General features: G+C 39.1%; 1 protein-coding gene across 1 annotated transcript; it reads left to right on the top strand.

Moving 5' to 3' along the window:
- Positions 1–156: 156 nt before the first annotated feature.
- On the top strand, positions 157–16,064 carry LOC137273937 (ribonucleoside-diphosphate reductase large subunit-like). Its single transcript, XM_067806845.1, has 19 exons — positions 157–297; positions 456–544; positions 1,048–1,225; positions 2,164–2,264; positions 2,534–2,593; positions 3,240–3,279; positions 4,070–4,146; positions 4,730–4,815; positions 5,303–5,444; positions 5,757–5,840; positions 6,621–6,862; positions 7,745–7,946; positions 8,578–8,727; positions 9,240–9,461; positions 10,603–10,679; positions 11,803–11,938; positions 12,735–12,830; positions 13,196–13,384; positions 13,762–16,064. Exons 1-19 carry the CDS (start codon positions 279–281, stop codon positions 13,942–13,944), a joined length of 2,373 nt encoding a protein of 790 aa, XP_067662946.1. The 5' UTR covers positions 157–278; the 3' UTR covers positions 13,945–16,064.
- The last annotated feature ends 798 nt before the right edge of the window (positions 16,065–16,862 follow it).

Below are 16,862 nucleotides of genomic sequence, written 5' to 3'. Positions count from 1 at the left end.
ACAATGGCCTTTGTTTGTACTGTGGCCTTCTGTCGAAGACACGTATGCCGCGAGTAAGCTCAGCGCAAGCTGACGACACGCATCGTGAACTGAGAACCAGCGTAAGATGCCACCCAGTCTTCGCGTATTTTAACCACTAAAATCGCACTTGCCATCATCACGTGACATTTTACCCGCGCAATCAAACCTATTTGGAGGGAAAGAAGGTCCGCAAGTTGACTGCTCCTGACAACAATCATCTGTCTTCTAGAATCTGATATCGTCCCTTTCAAGTCAAGATGTACGTCGTTAAACGAGGTAAGTATTAATTTCACTGTCGTTGTGTATGTATAGTGCGTTTGAATGCTTGTTACTTGCGATCAGCAACTTTTTCGTCAGAACAGCACCCTTGTTTGTGTCAACGAACAAAACTTGACATGTATAGTCAGGCCAGTAATAAGTGTTTGTTTTTTCAGATGGACGTCAGGAGAAAGTTATGTTCGACAAAATCACTTCCAGAATATCCAAGTTGTGCTACGGTCTCAATATGGAATTCGTTGACCCGGTATTGGATATGATATTCTTTGTCTCTTGAGGTCTTTTGATACATGGCGGGAACTTGAAATTTGAAGTTTAAAAGGATACCCTATTGCGCAATGCGATTAATTGCAACTTATTAACTTGTCATGACTGAATTTGTTTAGTGTGTGAAAATAATTATTAGCATATCTCTTTATGTATGGCGTGTGTGTATTTTTAAAATAATTTTGAGGGTATTAGGGTGTGTCACCAGTTTGTTCTGAGGAGGGGTAATCACTTTTGTGCAAATGTAGTAAGGGGTGCCTAGCAAACTGTTAATAAAATGCGGTTTGGGGGAGGGGAGGAGGGGGGGCTTGTATGTAACACTAACAGATAAATAGATACATCATATGATCTTGGTAGATCTGAAGAAATGCATCAGCTCTTTAAAAGCTGACTTTAGGACCCATTTGGTTGGAATTTGATATTGTGTACTACTGGGTACAGATGAGAATGCTGATGTCTATAATGGTTAGTCTGGTGTTGCAGACCGCCATAACTCTGAAGGTTATCAGTGGTCTCTATCATGGAGTGACAACCATCGAACTCGACAACCTGGCAGCAGAAACAGCTGCTACCATGACAACAAAGCACCCTGACTACGCTCAACTGGCTGCCCGCATTGCCGTGTCAAATCTTCACAAGGAGACAAAGAAAGTGTTCAGTGGTAAGTAGAGTGAGTGAGTTTAGTTTTACGCTGCACTCAGCAATATTACAGCCATATGGCGGCGGTCTGTAAATAATAGAGTCTGGACAAGACAATCCAGTGATCAACAACATAAGCATCGATCTGCACGATTGGGAACCGATGACATGTTGAAGTCCGCAAGCCTGACCACCTGATCCTGTTAGTCACCTCTTACGACAAGCATAGTCGCCTTTTATGGCAAGCATGGCTTGCTGAAGGCCTGTTCTACCCTGTTACCTTCACGGGTAGAGTGGCAGTGGATCAAGTCATGTCCTATGCCTTTTGTCATGGTTTCCACAAGACTGACATCTACAGTCGACACAAATGTATAGAATGGACTTAATAACTCCATACTGATGAATGCATACTAATATGTTGTACCAAAGTCCTGACAGAAGATACGTATGTCTAGTAATTTTTAAATCTTAAAGTATACATCACTTAATGGTTTCATTGCTATGACAAGGTTGGGGTGGATGGGTGTTTAAAAGTCTGACATGACAATTTTTTTAAGGTGATTTCCAAATTTCCCCCAAACATGGTAAGATAGTTATGTCATGAGGTGAAATTTTACCTTGCCCCTTAGGTCTGATTATGGAACTTTTTTTTTTAACTGTAAACTGATAAACTGACTTAAGAAAGGTTGTTTGCTCAATGTAGATATTAGCAAATTGATGACAATTTTTTTTTTTTGAAAACTTCTGCTCATATCCCCTATAACATTTCATTCTTGTCAAATCGTATCACCTAGATATATGTCATCTGATAACAATGAGTTTTTGCATGCTTCTTGTATTGTGTCTTAACATATGGAAAGACATATCCAACTTTGTAAATGACACTCAAAGGTTTCTTTCCTCATTGTTAAATTTTCAGTGGATAATATGGACTGAAGTCTTGCCTTTATTTTTTTCCAGATGTGATGGAGGATCTGCACAAATGGGTGAATCCAAAGACTGGGAAAAAGTCCCCAATGATCGCCGATGACATCTACGAAATCATTATGAAAAATAGTGATGTAAGTCTAACCTTGACAAACTCACAGTGGACAGAAAAAAACTAAACATTTACCATGTTAACTCATGTCAGGATTCCATCTTTTTTTTTTATCTGCATTTATCCATTCTTGATGTGGTAATACTTGTCAAAAAACAGTATTTACATCATGTCTTAATTTTTGTACCACATGCATTATTGGATTGTTTGCCAGGGTCTGATTGTCATTGACCTTTTGAAAAGCAAACAATATGGAGACCATGTTTCAGCTCCTTGTGTTATCTTTTACAGAAACTGAATTCTGCTGTGATATATGATCGTGATTTCAACTACAACTTCTTTGGATTCAAGGTATGTGTTGCTTTGTAATTTTAGACTTGGTCTGACACTTCTAGCCTGCTGGGCTAGGATAAGATACATTTATTAACTTTGAGGATTTTCTTTTTGTATCTAAACCGTCTAAAAATGAATATGTACTCAATTCACAAAAATGTACACAGTAATAATATGCACAAAATGAATGCTGGTTATACGCAATAAAAATAATGGTTCAATACAGGCAACAAAGTAGGTAAAGAGCCTGAATAATTCTAGTTGCAATCACATGATGTTTCAAAACATTTGTGAATGGTATGAAAGACTGTCAGGCTCGCTTTTGAGGGAGGCTTAGCTAAAACGGCATCAAGGAGGAATTAGTTCAGAATGGTGAAATTACACCTGGGAACTATCGATTCTAATTTTAGTTGCCTACTTGACAATCTGGTGCTCACAGATAATGGTATTCATTATCAGTAGATTTTTATATCATGGATTTTTATCAGCTGACCTTACTACACTGAACAGTTTAACCAGACTTAGGCTAGAGATTCTAGGCTTATGTTTGAGACTTTTACTTTTTGTTTTGAATAAAATGCATTCATAATGGAGAAAGGACAAGATATATGATGCAGTAATCAGGTTAATGTTTTTAAGACTGTACCATATTTGTTTTCCTCAGACTCTTGAACGATCTTACTTACTGAAGATAGATGGAAAGGGTAAGTGTCCAAGAGAGGCTACTCGATACATGATCAAACCATTATGTGAACTGCCATAAAGATCAAGTTCTGACCTTTCTGTAATTACTTATCGTAAGACAATACGAACATATGTGTTTATGGGTCTTTTGTCAAAACTGGAAACACAGAATAATTACTTGGACACGTCAGACTGGCTTCCACTTATGGAGATTCCGGGTTGACTCTTTACACATTCACAGCTAAACTCACATCCTAAGTGGTGTCTCCATGACAACTGACCACATATGCATATTACCTCGCAATTACAGACATATATACTATCCTGTAAGTAAGCATACAATTCTAAGCTGTGTGACAGAACACACTGAGCATACTTTGCAAAGCACCAGAATGTTAGCTGGTGTGATAATCTCAGATTAGCAGTGTGATTTTTGGTTGTTTTTTTTAAAATCTGACTGAAATGTGTAGCTTGTGAGTTGTTTGTAGTATTTCACTATTTCTACTTGTATGGCTTCATACAATGAAAGACTTCACTGATGTATGATGCTGAAATAAGGACTCTCTGATATCACTCCAGTTTCTGATTTGCTATATTTACATATCCACTCCAATCTTTTGAAAGAAAATTGTTAGCAAATAATTATTGTAATATAGAAGACTGGTGTTCTGTAACATGTTTTCAGTTGTATGTTATAATGATAAACCATGTGCAAAACACTATAGGAATAATATGAGGAAGGGGGGATTCTTTTCATGCAGTGGTGGTATTTGAGAAAATGTGTTAGATGTTTGAAATTTTGTGTTTCAGTTGCTGAACGTCCTCAACACATGCTTATGAGAGTTTCGGTTGGCATCCACAGGGATGATCTGGAAGCTGCCATTGAGGTAGGTGCTGATGTCTGAGAGCTCAAACAGTTTGTTTTTAAAAAGTTAATTCTCCATATTATTGACTCCAGTTCCATACCATAGTGGCTCAAAAAATAGGATATTTGTTGACTTTGGTAGATGGTAGGACGTTTATACTGCCACTTAAAAAAGGACACATGGTCTCATCTTAGGTAAGTTTGTTCAAAGTTGCCTCTGGTCACCCTGCAGAAAATGGGTACCCGGTGGGATGGGTTATGACTACCTGTTTGCACAGCTTGAGATGTTCAGGGCAATGATTTCCATCATTAATGCGTAGAGTTGTCCCAGGAGCATGGAGTTCAGCAGCACTATTTAAGTTTCAGGGCTCGATTTAAAAGAGAACATAACCAACCAGGACCAGGTGCAACCAAAGATAAATAGTTGCTCCATCCAAATTCCATTGCTTTTTTTGCAATATGTAATGAAATAGCCATTGTCATTATTGAATTATTTAAACATCTGCCCACTGAGAAATTTACCAAATCGAGCCGTGAGTGTCCATATTGTAATTTTTAATGTATGACATTTGCATCCTAGTTGAAAAATACCGTTGTTGTTTCAGACGTACAACCTCCTGTCCGAGAAGTGGTTCACTCACGCCTCCCCAACCCTGTTCAATGCTGGCACATGTCGACCACAGCTCTCCAGGTATGTTTTGAACAGTTTAGCATATTCGGTTTAGTTTAATGGGATAGTTCCAGCTAAAATTACAGCTTTGTCATTGCTGAAATATGATTCTACTCTTTACTTTATTGTACCTGTGAAGATCTGTGTTAAATTAGGTCTTAAGTAACCCATACTTCTTGTAAGAGTGAACTAGAGGATCTGATCGTGAGGCATATCGCAGTCATGTAAAATTGATGCTCATGATATTGGTCGCTGGATTGTCTGGTCCAGACTCAGTTATTTACATACCACCGTCATATTGAAGGAATACTGATGTTTACAGGATTGAACAACCAACCAACCAAACCTGATGGTGTCAGGTCCACTCGAGAAGTGGGAACTCCTGCTTGAGTCAACAGTAATTGTTTGTATGATGTTACTGTCATTCCACTGATAATTGTAAAGCTTGGCATCTGTATTGATGTTAGGTTAATCAACCATGGATGAGTATGAAGTGAGTGTATTTCAGCTGTTTCCTGCTGACCATGGATTCTGACAGCATTGATGGTATCTACGACACATTGAAGAAATGTGCTCTCATCTCCAAGTCTGCTGGGGGTATTGGTCTCAACGTCCATTGTATCAGATCCACTGGCAGCTATATTGCAGGCGTGAGTACAATTGGTCTGTTCAGATTGCAGGGTTTCGCTTTCTGTTAAAATTTCAGTTCAGATAGTTATTTGATTTTAGTGAAGCACAATTTATGATGCTTGTAAAAGCTCTTGTTAATAACTCACAGCCATTAATGTTAAAGGGAACTGCTATTATTACAGATGTATGACATAAGTGCCTCATCTTTGCTCAAGCAAATTTAATAATTAGGCTAGAGAATATCATTGAATACTCGTCACCTGACTGTTTCAAAGATTTTATTTTGAGGCTGTATCATACCTTTACTTGAAATCAATCTTCTCTGCCTTCAGACCAATGGAACTTCCAACGGCCTCATTCCAATGTTAAGAGTGTACAACAATACCGCTCGCTACGTCGACCAGGGCGGCAACAAGGTAACCAATTAACTTGCTTTGTGAGCAACAGTAACACAGCACATAATGCAATAGAAATGTTCAGTTCCAGTTTCTGAGATTTTACTTACTAGTAGCAGTTTCGGGGTCTAATACTGCCAGAAATAAGTCTCTAATATTTGTAATTACGACTCTAGTAAAATAAAGTTGTTCGAGTCAGTCATGAGATAGGGAATTTCATAGTTTAAAAAACCTGTGACGCTCCCGGGGTAGAATAGGCCTTCAGCAACCCATGCTTGCCATAAAGTGCGACTTTGCTTGTCGCAAGAGGCGACTAACGGGATCAGGTGGTCAGGTCCGCTGACTTGGTTGACACATGTCATCGGTTCCCAATTGCGCAGATCGATGCTCCTGCTGTTGATCACTGGATTGTCTGGTCCAGACTCCATTACTTACAAAAGACCGCCGTCATATAGCTGGAATATTGCTGAGTGCGGTGTAAACCTAACCTCACTCACTCACACCTAGTTTAAAATACTATTAGAACCACCCTCAAGGATCCCAAGACCTAAGTTGTAGCCTATGATTAAAGCGTTCACCCTTTATTCGGATGACTTGGGTTTGATTCCCCATGTTGGTACAATGTGTGAAGTCCACTTCTTGTGTACCCCACCATGATGTTGGAATTTCATGCATAAAAGCAGTGTAAAACTATTGTCCCTCACTAACCCAAGAGCAAAACATGCTGAACACTGATAACTATTTAGATAATGCATTCATTCATTGATTTTAGATAATGCATTGCATTAATTGATCTTGTAGAGACCAGGTGCGTTTGCCATCTACTTGGAGCCGTGGCACTCTGACATCTTTGAGTTCCTGGAACTGAAGAAGAACACAGGGAAGGAGGAGACAAGGGCTAGGGACCTGTTCTACGCCCTGTGGTTGCCCGATCTGTTCATGGAGAGGGTGGAGCAGAACGCTGAGTGGACTCTGATGTGCCCCCATGAGTGCCCAGGACTTGCCGATGTGTGGGGAGACGAGTTCAAGAAGCTCTATGAAGGGTAGGTACTGTGAAAATGCATGGAAGTGGTAAACTTAATCGTGGTGTATGATGGCAGGTCAACGAAACTGTTGACTTCGCGGTTGCACATGAAGGTTGTTAACTCTACTAACAGTGATGCTGATGCTTCTGTTATTTCACGGAGGATGAACATATTTACACTCTCAGTCCCGTTTAGTGTTTTATTTATCATTTAAGGTTATGCCAGACCAATTTTATTTCTTGTTTATGGATTTTTGTCCTGAAAAAGAACCCCAAAGCAGGATCGGAAAAAAGTAGAAATAAAAATCACTAATCAAAGTAATATTCCTTCAAAGTACTCAAAGTATTTTACTTTTGGCTATTTATGAAGTTTATTAAAATTTTATGACAAACTGACATGTTGAAATATATGCAAGAACTCCTACCTCTTAAAGTGAACCTCTACATGATTTGTGTTGCCAGGTTTAATCGGTTAGATAATTTAAGAAGCAAAAGACTTGCTCTTCCTCCCAGGGAAGATACCTGTTCGGCTAAAAAGCTAGTCAAGGGAGGTAATGAATTCATCATCTGAGGCATAGATGCGTCCAGGGTGTAGTGGAGACTTGTCAGAATCTATACCCTGGAGATCGAGGATTACAGGGAAAGAAATGGTTCAAAATTTCCCCTATGACCACAGGACCAGTGAGTGGACAAAAATTAATGGTCCTGTCTTCACTTCACTGGTCTAAAATAACACTCATACATTTGTGATACTATCAATACAGAATTCAGTGGTATAAATGAATTTTACTAGCCAGGACCAGCATCAATTTTATGCACTGATATATAGCTGACAGAATGTACTCTGACATGGATTCTTAATGCTCAAATAGTCCCAACTTGCTTGCTCGCTGTTCCTCAGATACGAGAAGGCTGGCAAAGGTCGTAAGAAGATCAAGGCTCAGCAGTTGTGGTATGCCATCATAGAGTCTCAGACGGAGACTGGCACCCCCTATATGTTGTACAAGGACCACTGCAACAGGAAGAGCAACCAGCAGAACCTTGGCACCATCAAATGCAGCAATCTGTGTACAGAGATCGTTGAGTACAGCGCTCCTGATGAGGTGAGTTCCACTACATGCGAGTCTTGGGAAGCGACTCCTAAATCCATAATTTATTATCAATGTCTTCTGTAGATCAATTATCGATAAATGATTGACTATAAATATGGATTTATAAACATAACACCATGCAGGTGATGAGTTGACTGCTACACAATCACTTGTGAGAAAGAGATATGATATGACATGAAATTATAACTCATTGTAAGAAATGGATTAGAAAATGAATGCAAATGAATGGCTATAGGTGGTAAAGAACTATTTACCAACAATAATTAATTGGAAAGGTGTTGACATTGATGACAACTGGATTATGTGGCTTATTATTCAAAACCAGTTTACAAGACTTTACTTACTCTGCTAAAGACGTTTTATGATGGTCATTCTGCCTAGTCTTTTTTCAAAAACCTGATATTCTTTGGCCAACAGGAATAGTTGTCCATGAGATTAATAACTGGATTTGATGTTGCAACTGGAATATCTATAGGCTGCTGTCGTGTACCTTTTAATAGTGAAGTTTGACATTAGACAACAGACTACAACAAATGTATAACGTTGGAAGCCCCAAGGTTCACACAAGGTATGTTCAGTTGACTTTCACTGAACATGATTTGCTTCTTTCTGTGCTTAACAGGTCGCTGTGTGCAATTTGGCTTCAATAGCCCTGAACATGTATGTGAAACCTGACAGAACGTACGACTTTGGCAAACTGCGGGCGGTGACCAAGGTGGCTGTGAGGAATCTCAACAAGATCATTGATGTCAACTATTACCCAGTCAAAGAGGTAAATGGACGTGATAACCCCCAAAGCTGACAAATACCAAGGGTCAAAGTCACTGCTTTAGGTAGTTCACCCAGGTCTGAGGATTTCAGGGAATAACAATAGTGACTGAAATTAAGCCTGTCGGAGATAACCTTTCAGAATGGCAGACCCAGTTGTTCAGAGGCAGACATATCTGGAATACGGTGATTGCATTGTATAACATTACTACCTCCGCAAATGACATACATTATAATTGAAAGGGGATTTGTATAGATTTCCTAAAAACTCTGTAAACTGAACTTGCATGAAACTGAGATGAATTGATTATTTCAGATAGAGATGATACGGTAGCCTAGTGCTTAAAGTTCTCCCTCATCACACTCGTTTCTGTTCCCATGCAGATACAATGTGTGAAGCCCATTCCTTGTATCCCCAGCTGTGACATTACTAGAATATACCTGCCATACTAAATATTGCCTAACAAATGGAATTTCTATATTTATGGTTGATCTAATTCCTACAAACATCCACAGGCTGAAAACTCCAACTTCCGTCATCGTCCGATTGGTCTGGGTGTTCAAGGACTGGCTGATGCTTTCATCCTGATGCGTTATCCCTTCGAAAGTGAGGAGGCCCAGCGACTTAACAAGGAAATCTTCGAACACATCTACTTTGCTGCCTTGGAGGCTAGTTGCGAACTAGCAGAGAAGGTGGGACCTTATCAGACGTACCAGGGGAGTCCTGTCAGCAAGGGGGTAAGTGATCTATATTACTGGCTACAGTGGTAGTTAATTCCTAACTGTCAGACAGATTTAAAGGTGTCATCTATTTGTTTGCTGTTTTAAAATTCTGAGTTTTTTTTTTTTTTTTTTTTTTTTTTTGAGTTTGTCTTCCCGTAAATTTTATTAGATTGAAAACAATATAATGTGAAAGTTTGCATATAAGTGTCTTGCTCCTGTTGCTTGTTTACATCTTCAAAAGTCACAAGGCCAAATAAAAAAGATGTTCTGGTTCCCGTAAAACCTCTTTAAAATTTAGGGTAGGTAGGAAGTACGTTGTATATAATATGTTTGGCATTTTTTTTTTTTTTTGAAAGTTTGAACCTATACCATTTATGAATGTGTAATTGGTTATTCTATCAGAATGATCGATCTCCATCTGTGCAAGAAAAATAAAATGATATCTGAATGCTTATTTTATTCATACCGCTTGAAAAAGGTAGAAATAGCACCAGAATTCCAGGGTTGGTTGGGTATTCGGAATCAACACCTTTTTGAGCTTAACATTTGTGCCATTTAATGAAATGTGATTTTACACATTTAACAAAGATTTGCTGCTAGTTGGGCCAGATATTGGGTGTGGGCAACTATGTGAATTCTGCTGCTGTGGTATAACCACTTCCGAGTTTGCAAGGCAGATTTTTAGTCTAACAAGTCACAAGTAAGGATAATGAGTGCAACAGTTCACACTATAGAGGGTTTATGCATATTAGTTTACCTATGGCCAGACCTGAGTCACTTCTGATGTTTCTCCTTGCCAAGATATAACTGAAGACTCATGCAGGTCCCAGGGTAGAAAAGACCTTCAGCAACCCATGCTTGCTTTAAGAGGCGACTATGCTTGCTGTAAGCGGCGACTAACGGGATTGGGTGGTCAGTCCGCAGACTTGGTTGACATGTCATCGATTCCCAATTGTGCAGATTGATGCTCATGTTGTTGATAACTGGATTGTCTGGTCCAAACTCGATTATTTACAGACTGCCGCCATATAGCTGTAATATTGCTGAGTACAGCGTAAAACTTAAATCACTCACTCAAGATGTAACTGAAATAATTATTCAGAGCAGTGTGAAACCAAGTCCCAGTTGTATGCATGTTGCTAATGTGTCGTTGCAGGTGTTGCAGTTTGACATGTGGGGCGTGAAGCCAGTCACCAGTCTTGACTGGACTAGTCTTAGAGCCAGAATTGCCAAGTAAGTTTAAATTGCTCACTCCCAGGTGTTAATGTACAAAGCAATCTCAGCCCTTGTATCTTCTTCCACATCTAAACTTGTCACAGTCTTAAGGCTGAAGGTGTTTTGTGCAATGACAGTTTTGATTGTTTTTGCTGCAGAATCCTTGCACCAGTGCAACCTCAGTTACATCTTCATTGGAAGGGAGTGAACTTGCTGTAAAGCCCAACAAGTTCAACAAGCCTTGAATTTTCTGTGTCATTCTTATGACTGTTAGTGGCTATTCTAAGACATCCCTTTAATGTCCTTCATGCTGCCAGATCGAATTTCAACTGTCACTTTGCTTGTATTTTCTTAAAACAAAGTGGAGGCGACCCTAATCAAGAACATCTCATTGATGGTCGACTCTCACCCAATAAATCTCCTAACTTCATGGAATGCATCAAGTCATTTCAACTCTTTGATAAAAAAAACAAAACATTGAAAGTCCCCTTCTCTGCTGATGTGCAGGTAAAAAAACATCTGCTTAATCATGGTATCTTTTTCTTTTCCTAAAGCTCATACACCCAATATATTTTAATTTATATCTCACAAATGTTGTGCTTCTTAATATTTTCTCTGTTTTATTGTTCAGTGTGTTTTATTTATCATTTTTGGCCTTGTGAGTGAAATGGTATTCTATGTAGTTTGGTACAAGGCCTTCAGTTGGGTTCATTTCTTTGAGATGTAAATTAGCAGTCATCTAGCTAAGAAATGCATAGATTTTGATTTAAAGGTTTGATTTCTTGACACTCTAGGAAAGGTTTATAAATTAATGGTGCACAAACCGAAAATGCTGAATTTTTACTAATACCACAGTATACAATTCCACCCCTTTGTCATTGTTTGTTTGTGTTTGTGTATCTAACTTGAACCAGTTATTTGTTTCATTTTGGTGTTGAAATTTTTCCAAAATTTCCTTGCAGTTAACAAACTGTTATTATAGAAGTGATGTGCGTAAATGGTCAGAATTCTGTTATGGATGACAACTCCCATCATGATGTTTTAATATAATGATTCTTCTCTGACAAGTGAACCTGGTTGTAGTTATAAGGCTCAAAGACACAGGCTGATGTAAAATTTACCCACTTCTGTGTTTGTGCAGACATGGTGTACGGAATAGTTTGCTGTTGGCTCCGATGCCCACAGCATCCACAGCGCAGATCCTCGGCAACAACGAGTCCATCGAAGCTTACACATCCAACATCTACACACGTAGGGTCCTGTCTGGGGAGTTCCAGGTTCGTCCTTGTCATCAACACACACATCAGAGGCTTAGTCACATTGCAGACGTTAGAGCCTGTGGATGAAAGAGAAATTTAACAGGGGATCTGGTGATCATAATATCAGAACAGTGACTCTTTATTTTGAATTATGGCTTGGCTGATTGTATCTGTCATCCAGTGTTGAAAATAACTGTCCCCGAGGTGCCATGCCGACTGTTATTGTATCGGGCTGGCAGTTTCAAATATGTGCAGGCCCTTATGACCTTCAACACAGTTCTGTCAATTCATTTTCAACTATAATGTTTCCTTTTTTTTTCTTTTTTATTAAGGTTTGAGAATCATCTACAATCTATGATGTTACTATAACTTAGTTTCACTTCCTGGTTTTTCAGAGCTTCGGCATAGGCATGTCAACACCAGTCTAACAAATAAAAACTAGTGTGTGCCATATGCTTTGCTTGATTTAGTACAAACAGTGTGAAACTTCATACAATACAGTCTATTTTGTTTTTATTGCTTTGACTTGAACCAAATAGACCTGCAGATTTCATTTATGGCCTGTAGATGTTAAAGCCTGTAGGTGCCAGCAGGCCCTGATGGCCAGCTGGTAAATTAAACTAATGCAAACACTGCAGTCATCTCGGGCAAATTCAGCAATTCCACCATTGTGGAAGGGTCAGCAAAAAATATGTCAGAATTGCAGATAAGAGCAATATTTTATAGAAGTTCTCTATTTCAAATTAGCAAGTTTCTATACCGTATGTTTTGTATATGGGAGGCAACAACTAATTATTTCTGTTGTGTGTCTCAGGTTGTGAACCACCATCTCCTGAAGGACCTGACGGAGCGTGGCTTGTGGAACGATGAGATGAAGAACAAGATGATAGCCAGTGGAGGTTCTATCCAGGTAACAGGGCTACCTGATGTAGTGATACATATCCAGGAAATTCCATGGTTCCATTTATGTCCCTACAAGTTTTGACTGGGATAATGAAATAGACAGTTTCCTTGCAAGATGTTACTGAAGCCAACAACAAAATCTACATGTATTTCTTCACCAAAGTTGGCTCATAGATCTTTTTCTAGTTTGGCATTTTTTAAACACATTTTCCTGTCATTATGTTCAGAACCATAAACAATTCTTGGAAAATAAAATTCAGGTGAATATTAAAGAAAACTTTAATATCTGACTTCATGACAATTTGATGTAATTGTTGTTCCAAAGCAAAATCCTAAGTAGGCCTATTGTTAACCTGTGACCTTTTTCTTCAGGGCATAGAGGAAATTCCAGAGGACCTGAAGAAACTGTACAAGACCGTGTGGGAAATCTCCCAAAAGACTGTCATCAAGATGGCTGCTGACCGGGGTGCTTACATAGACCAGAGTCAGTCTCTCAACATTCACATTGCGGAACCCAACTATGGCAAACTCACAAGCATGCACTTCTACGCCTGGAAAATGGTAGGTCATTTTTGTTTTTGTCAATCATGATGTACTTTGAAGAAGTCCAAAGTACCTGAGATTTCTTTTGAGAATATGAGTTAAAATTGGTCTTTATTTGTTAGTCATGAAAAGAAAAGGAGGTCAGGCTCGTTTGTATAGATATGGGAGACCAAGTTTGTATAGTTCAATGCCCATTGTGTCAATCACTGGATTTTCTGGTTCAGATTCACTTACTGTAAAAGCTGCTATTGTGTAGTGGGAGCTTTGCCAGATGGTTTCAAAGAACAACCAAACAAACATAAAATCATTGCATTTTTCCCCCTGACAGCTCTTAGTTGTAGGCTAGTGAACTAGTATATATTCAGAGTCAGTAAAGAATGTTTGTTTGTCTGCAGGGTTGCAAGACCGGTATGTACTACTTGAGAACAAAGCCTGCTGCGGCTGCCATTCAGTTCACTGTGGACAAGTCCAAGCTGAAACAACAGAAGGAAACACCTAAAGAGAAGCAGGAAGAGAATATGGCCGCCATGGTGTGCTCATTGCAGAACAAGGATGAGTGTCTCATGTGCAGTGGTTAGAGAAATGAAACATGACAATCATGCATTGAACATCTCGACAAAACAAGTGCTCTCTCCTTTCCTGTCAGTTTCTCCCATGTACTGTCTTTGAACAGTTTGCTAATGTTCTTTGAGAGGTTATTCATGCTTAAAACTGCCCATGGCTGAAGTGAATGGTAGAAGATAATTTCTAAATGGAGCAAAGAGGTTAATGAAGAAATCTAACTGAAAAACCAATGTGCCACAGTCCCTATGCTGTTTTGCAGGCTGTTTCTAATAGTGTCAAAGATACCCATAGTCGATTAAGGATTGCAGAACCTTGAGTATATAGCCGACATAGTGTGTTTTACAAGTATGCCTGTTACATTGTATTTGTTGACTGTCAGATATTACCATGGTAATTGTGTTTAAGTTCACGTATCTGGTATTATCAGTGCTGTAAGCTTGACATTGTTATTTTGATGGATTACTGAAGTGGTAAATCAAAGACTCCTGTTATAAACCTCTATCTCAGAGTCAAATGGAAGACCTGAGGTTATTCTTTTTATTGAAAACAAAGGAGATGGGCAGAATTTTTTTCTCACAAAGGAAACATGGAATTGTACAGATTGGTTTTACTGTTAATCCAAAAGAGATAAGTTTACCAATAGCCCACTTCACGTCTAGCCCTGAGGACTGGAAAGAATTTAAACATCCAGGTGCTGCCCAACCTTGTGGTCAGGAAAGGGGTGTTTGATGGAAAAGGGCTCCTAAACCCGATGTATGTACTAGTATTGCTTTATGGGAAGTCTAATGACCATTAATGAAAGGGTACTGAGAATGGAGATCAAAGGGTGAAGGTAACCTACCCAAACCCTTCTATAGCTTACCAAGGATGGAAGAGGCATGCAAGATCTGTCAAATCATTAACATTGCTTCGAGTTGGTTTGTAGCACAGTAATCTGTGCTGTTGCCTGATTTTGCACAGCAAAAAGATGAGTGATGTAGTTTCTCAGCCACATTTCTAATAGGCATGTGTATGATAAGTAACAGCTGTTGAAGGTATTTGAAACTGAAAGTCATTTGTGGGGTTCACAGCTTTTGGTTGATGTTTATCCTGAGATTTTGCTGCATGTCCTGAGTAGTAATAATTTCTAATCCTGGAAAGAGCTGTCTCCATTACCTCCTGAAACCACTGAACAATGACTTTGATTTGAAATTTGCAGTATTTCTTTTATGCCATTTGACATTCCATCAACGCATTCCTCTTGGATCAAAATCGTCACACTGATCATCAAGCACCAATTATCTGTCCTGAACCTGTGGTCTGTGAATGTTATTTTGGTGTTATATATCCCTTCATCCTGTATTTACTGGTGAATATTAATTGCATTTACTTACTCAGGATAGTATTGGAGAAACCATAACTCCTTATCACTGCGCCCATCTGGATTTTATGGCATAACAGTACAGTAACTTATATGTATCCTGGTGAAGTATCCTAGTGGTTAAAGCGTTAGCTTGGCTCACCGAAGACCCATGTTTGATTCCCCACATCGTTACAATGTGTGAAGCCAATTTCATGTATCCCTTTCAGAATATTGCTGCGAGTGACATTAAACTAGACTAACTCCCTGGCTTGTAGCAAGCTATATTCCATTAATGAATATTTTACTTATGGTTGTTGGGTATTTGTCATCATTCAGAGTAACTGGTCCAGACTTCATATTTATACATCATTGTCTTATGACTGAAATATTGACTGCTTGAAATCAATGGCATCTGATAGAGACAGTTCAGTGATGACACATTGTTCACGTTTTAATGTTACCATTGTTAATGGTTTCTCAGTATGATGTTACTCCATTTGTCTTGATCTGATTTCTGTCACCCAACTTCTCTGTTCGATATGGATTAAACTGTTGTTTTGACATGTTCACAATGTCTAGTGAATGCTGTATATAAAACTAATGTTAGTTGTATACCTGTTACCATAGTAACTGTAGACATCCGTCTCTATCTATAAGTGCTTTTTCAATATACCACCTAAATATATGACAAAATCTCATGATCTGATCACATTCAAAGCAAATTTTAGGCTTTTTATACTGATTTTGTACATTAATTTATTACCTTCAGTGCAATAAATAAACTGAGGAAAACTTGGTGTTACATTTTCATTCCCGGCAACTATGAAATATGGAAACTAGTTCAGTCCGTAGGTACGTCTGCAATACTTTGTCCAAAGCGTATCTCCTAAACTGTACCTGATAAAACTTGGCAGACATGTCAAGCATGATCCCTAGATGTGCCTTTTTGGGGTTTGGACTCGGAAAGGCAGTTTTGTTCCCCGCCGTAAAACGGGACTATGTATTCAGCAGGGTCCGTACGTCCCGCTTCTTGGTAAGGCAATATCTCATGATCTGTATTTCCCAATGTCATCAAATTTGATGACATCCTACAATGGGGATTAGGCGGACACCTGTCGATTTGGGGTGAATTTGATATTGCTTTCAATGTGACCACGGCACTTTGTCCACTTTCCGAACTTAGTTAACGCAATATACCATGAAATATTGCAACCAATGTCCTCAATTTTGTCGACAGGGCTACATGAGGTGATTATCCAAACATTCATTTCAAGCATCTCGTGTGAAACTCTTCTGTGAAGCGTTTCAAGTCGGGGTCATCTCAAAATTTTCATATTTTTTTTTTTTTAAATATTTAATCCTCGCAATGACACGAGCGCATGTGGTCAGCAGTGGATTCCAGCAGCCTGAAGATGACGAGTAACCGCATGGCTGCTCCCCTTTACCCATGAACTGAGGCTGCTGTTACTGTAGCATGCTCTGATGAGTAGCATGGGATGAACCGATCTTGCGAATGAGTTGTCACTCCTCGCGGCCGCCCGTAAGGGGGACGATCAGCAACAACACCGATTTGCTGATTACGTTGAACAA

The sequence above is a fragment of the Haliotis asinina genome, chromosome 2, assembly GCF_037392515.1.
Source record: "Haliotis asinina isolate JCU_RB_2024 chromosome 2, JCU_Hal_asi_v2, whole genome shotgun sequence".
Taxonomy (NCBI): Eukaryota; Metazoa; Mollusca; class Gastropoda; order Lepetellida; family Haliotidae; genus Haliotis; species Haliotis asinina.
The sequence above is the reverse complement of the archived record's forward strand: the minus strand, read 5'-3'. Positions and strand labels throughout refer to the sequence as shown.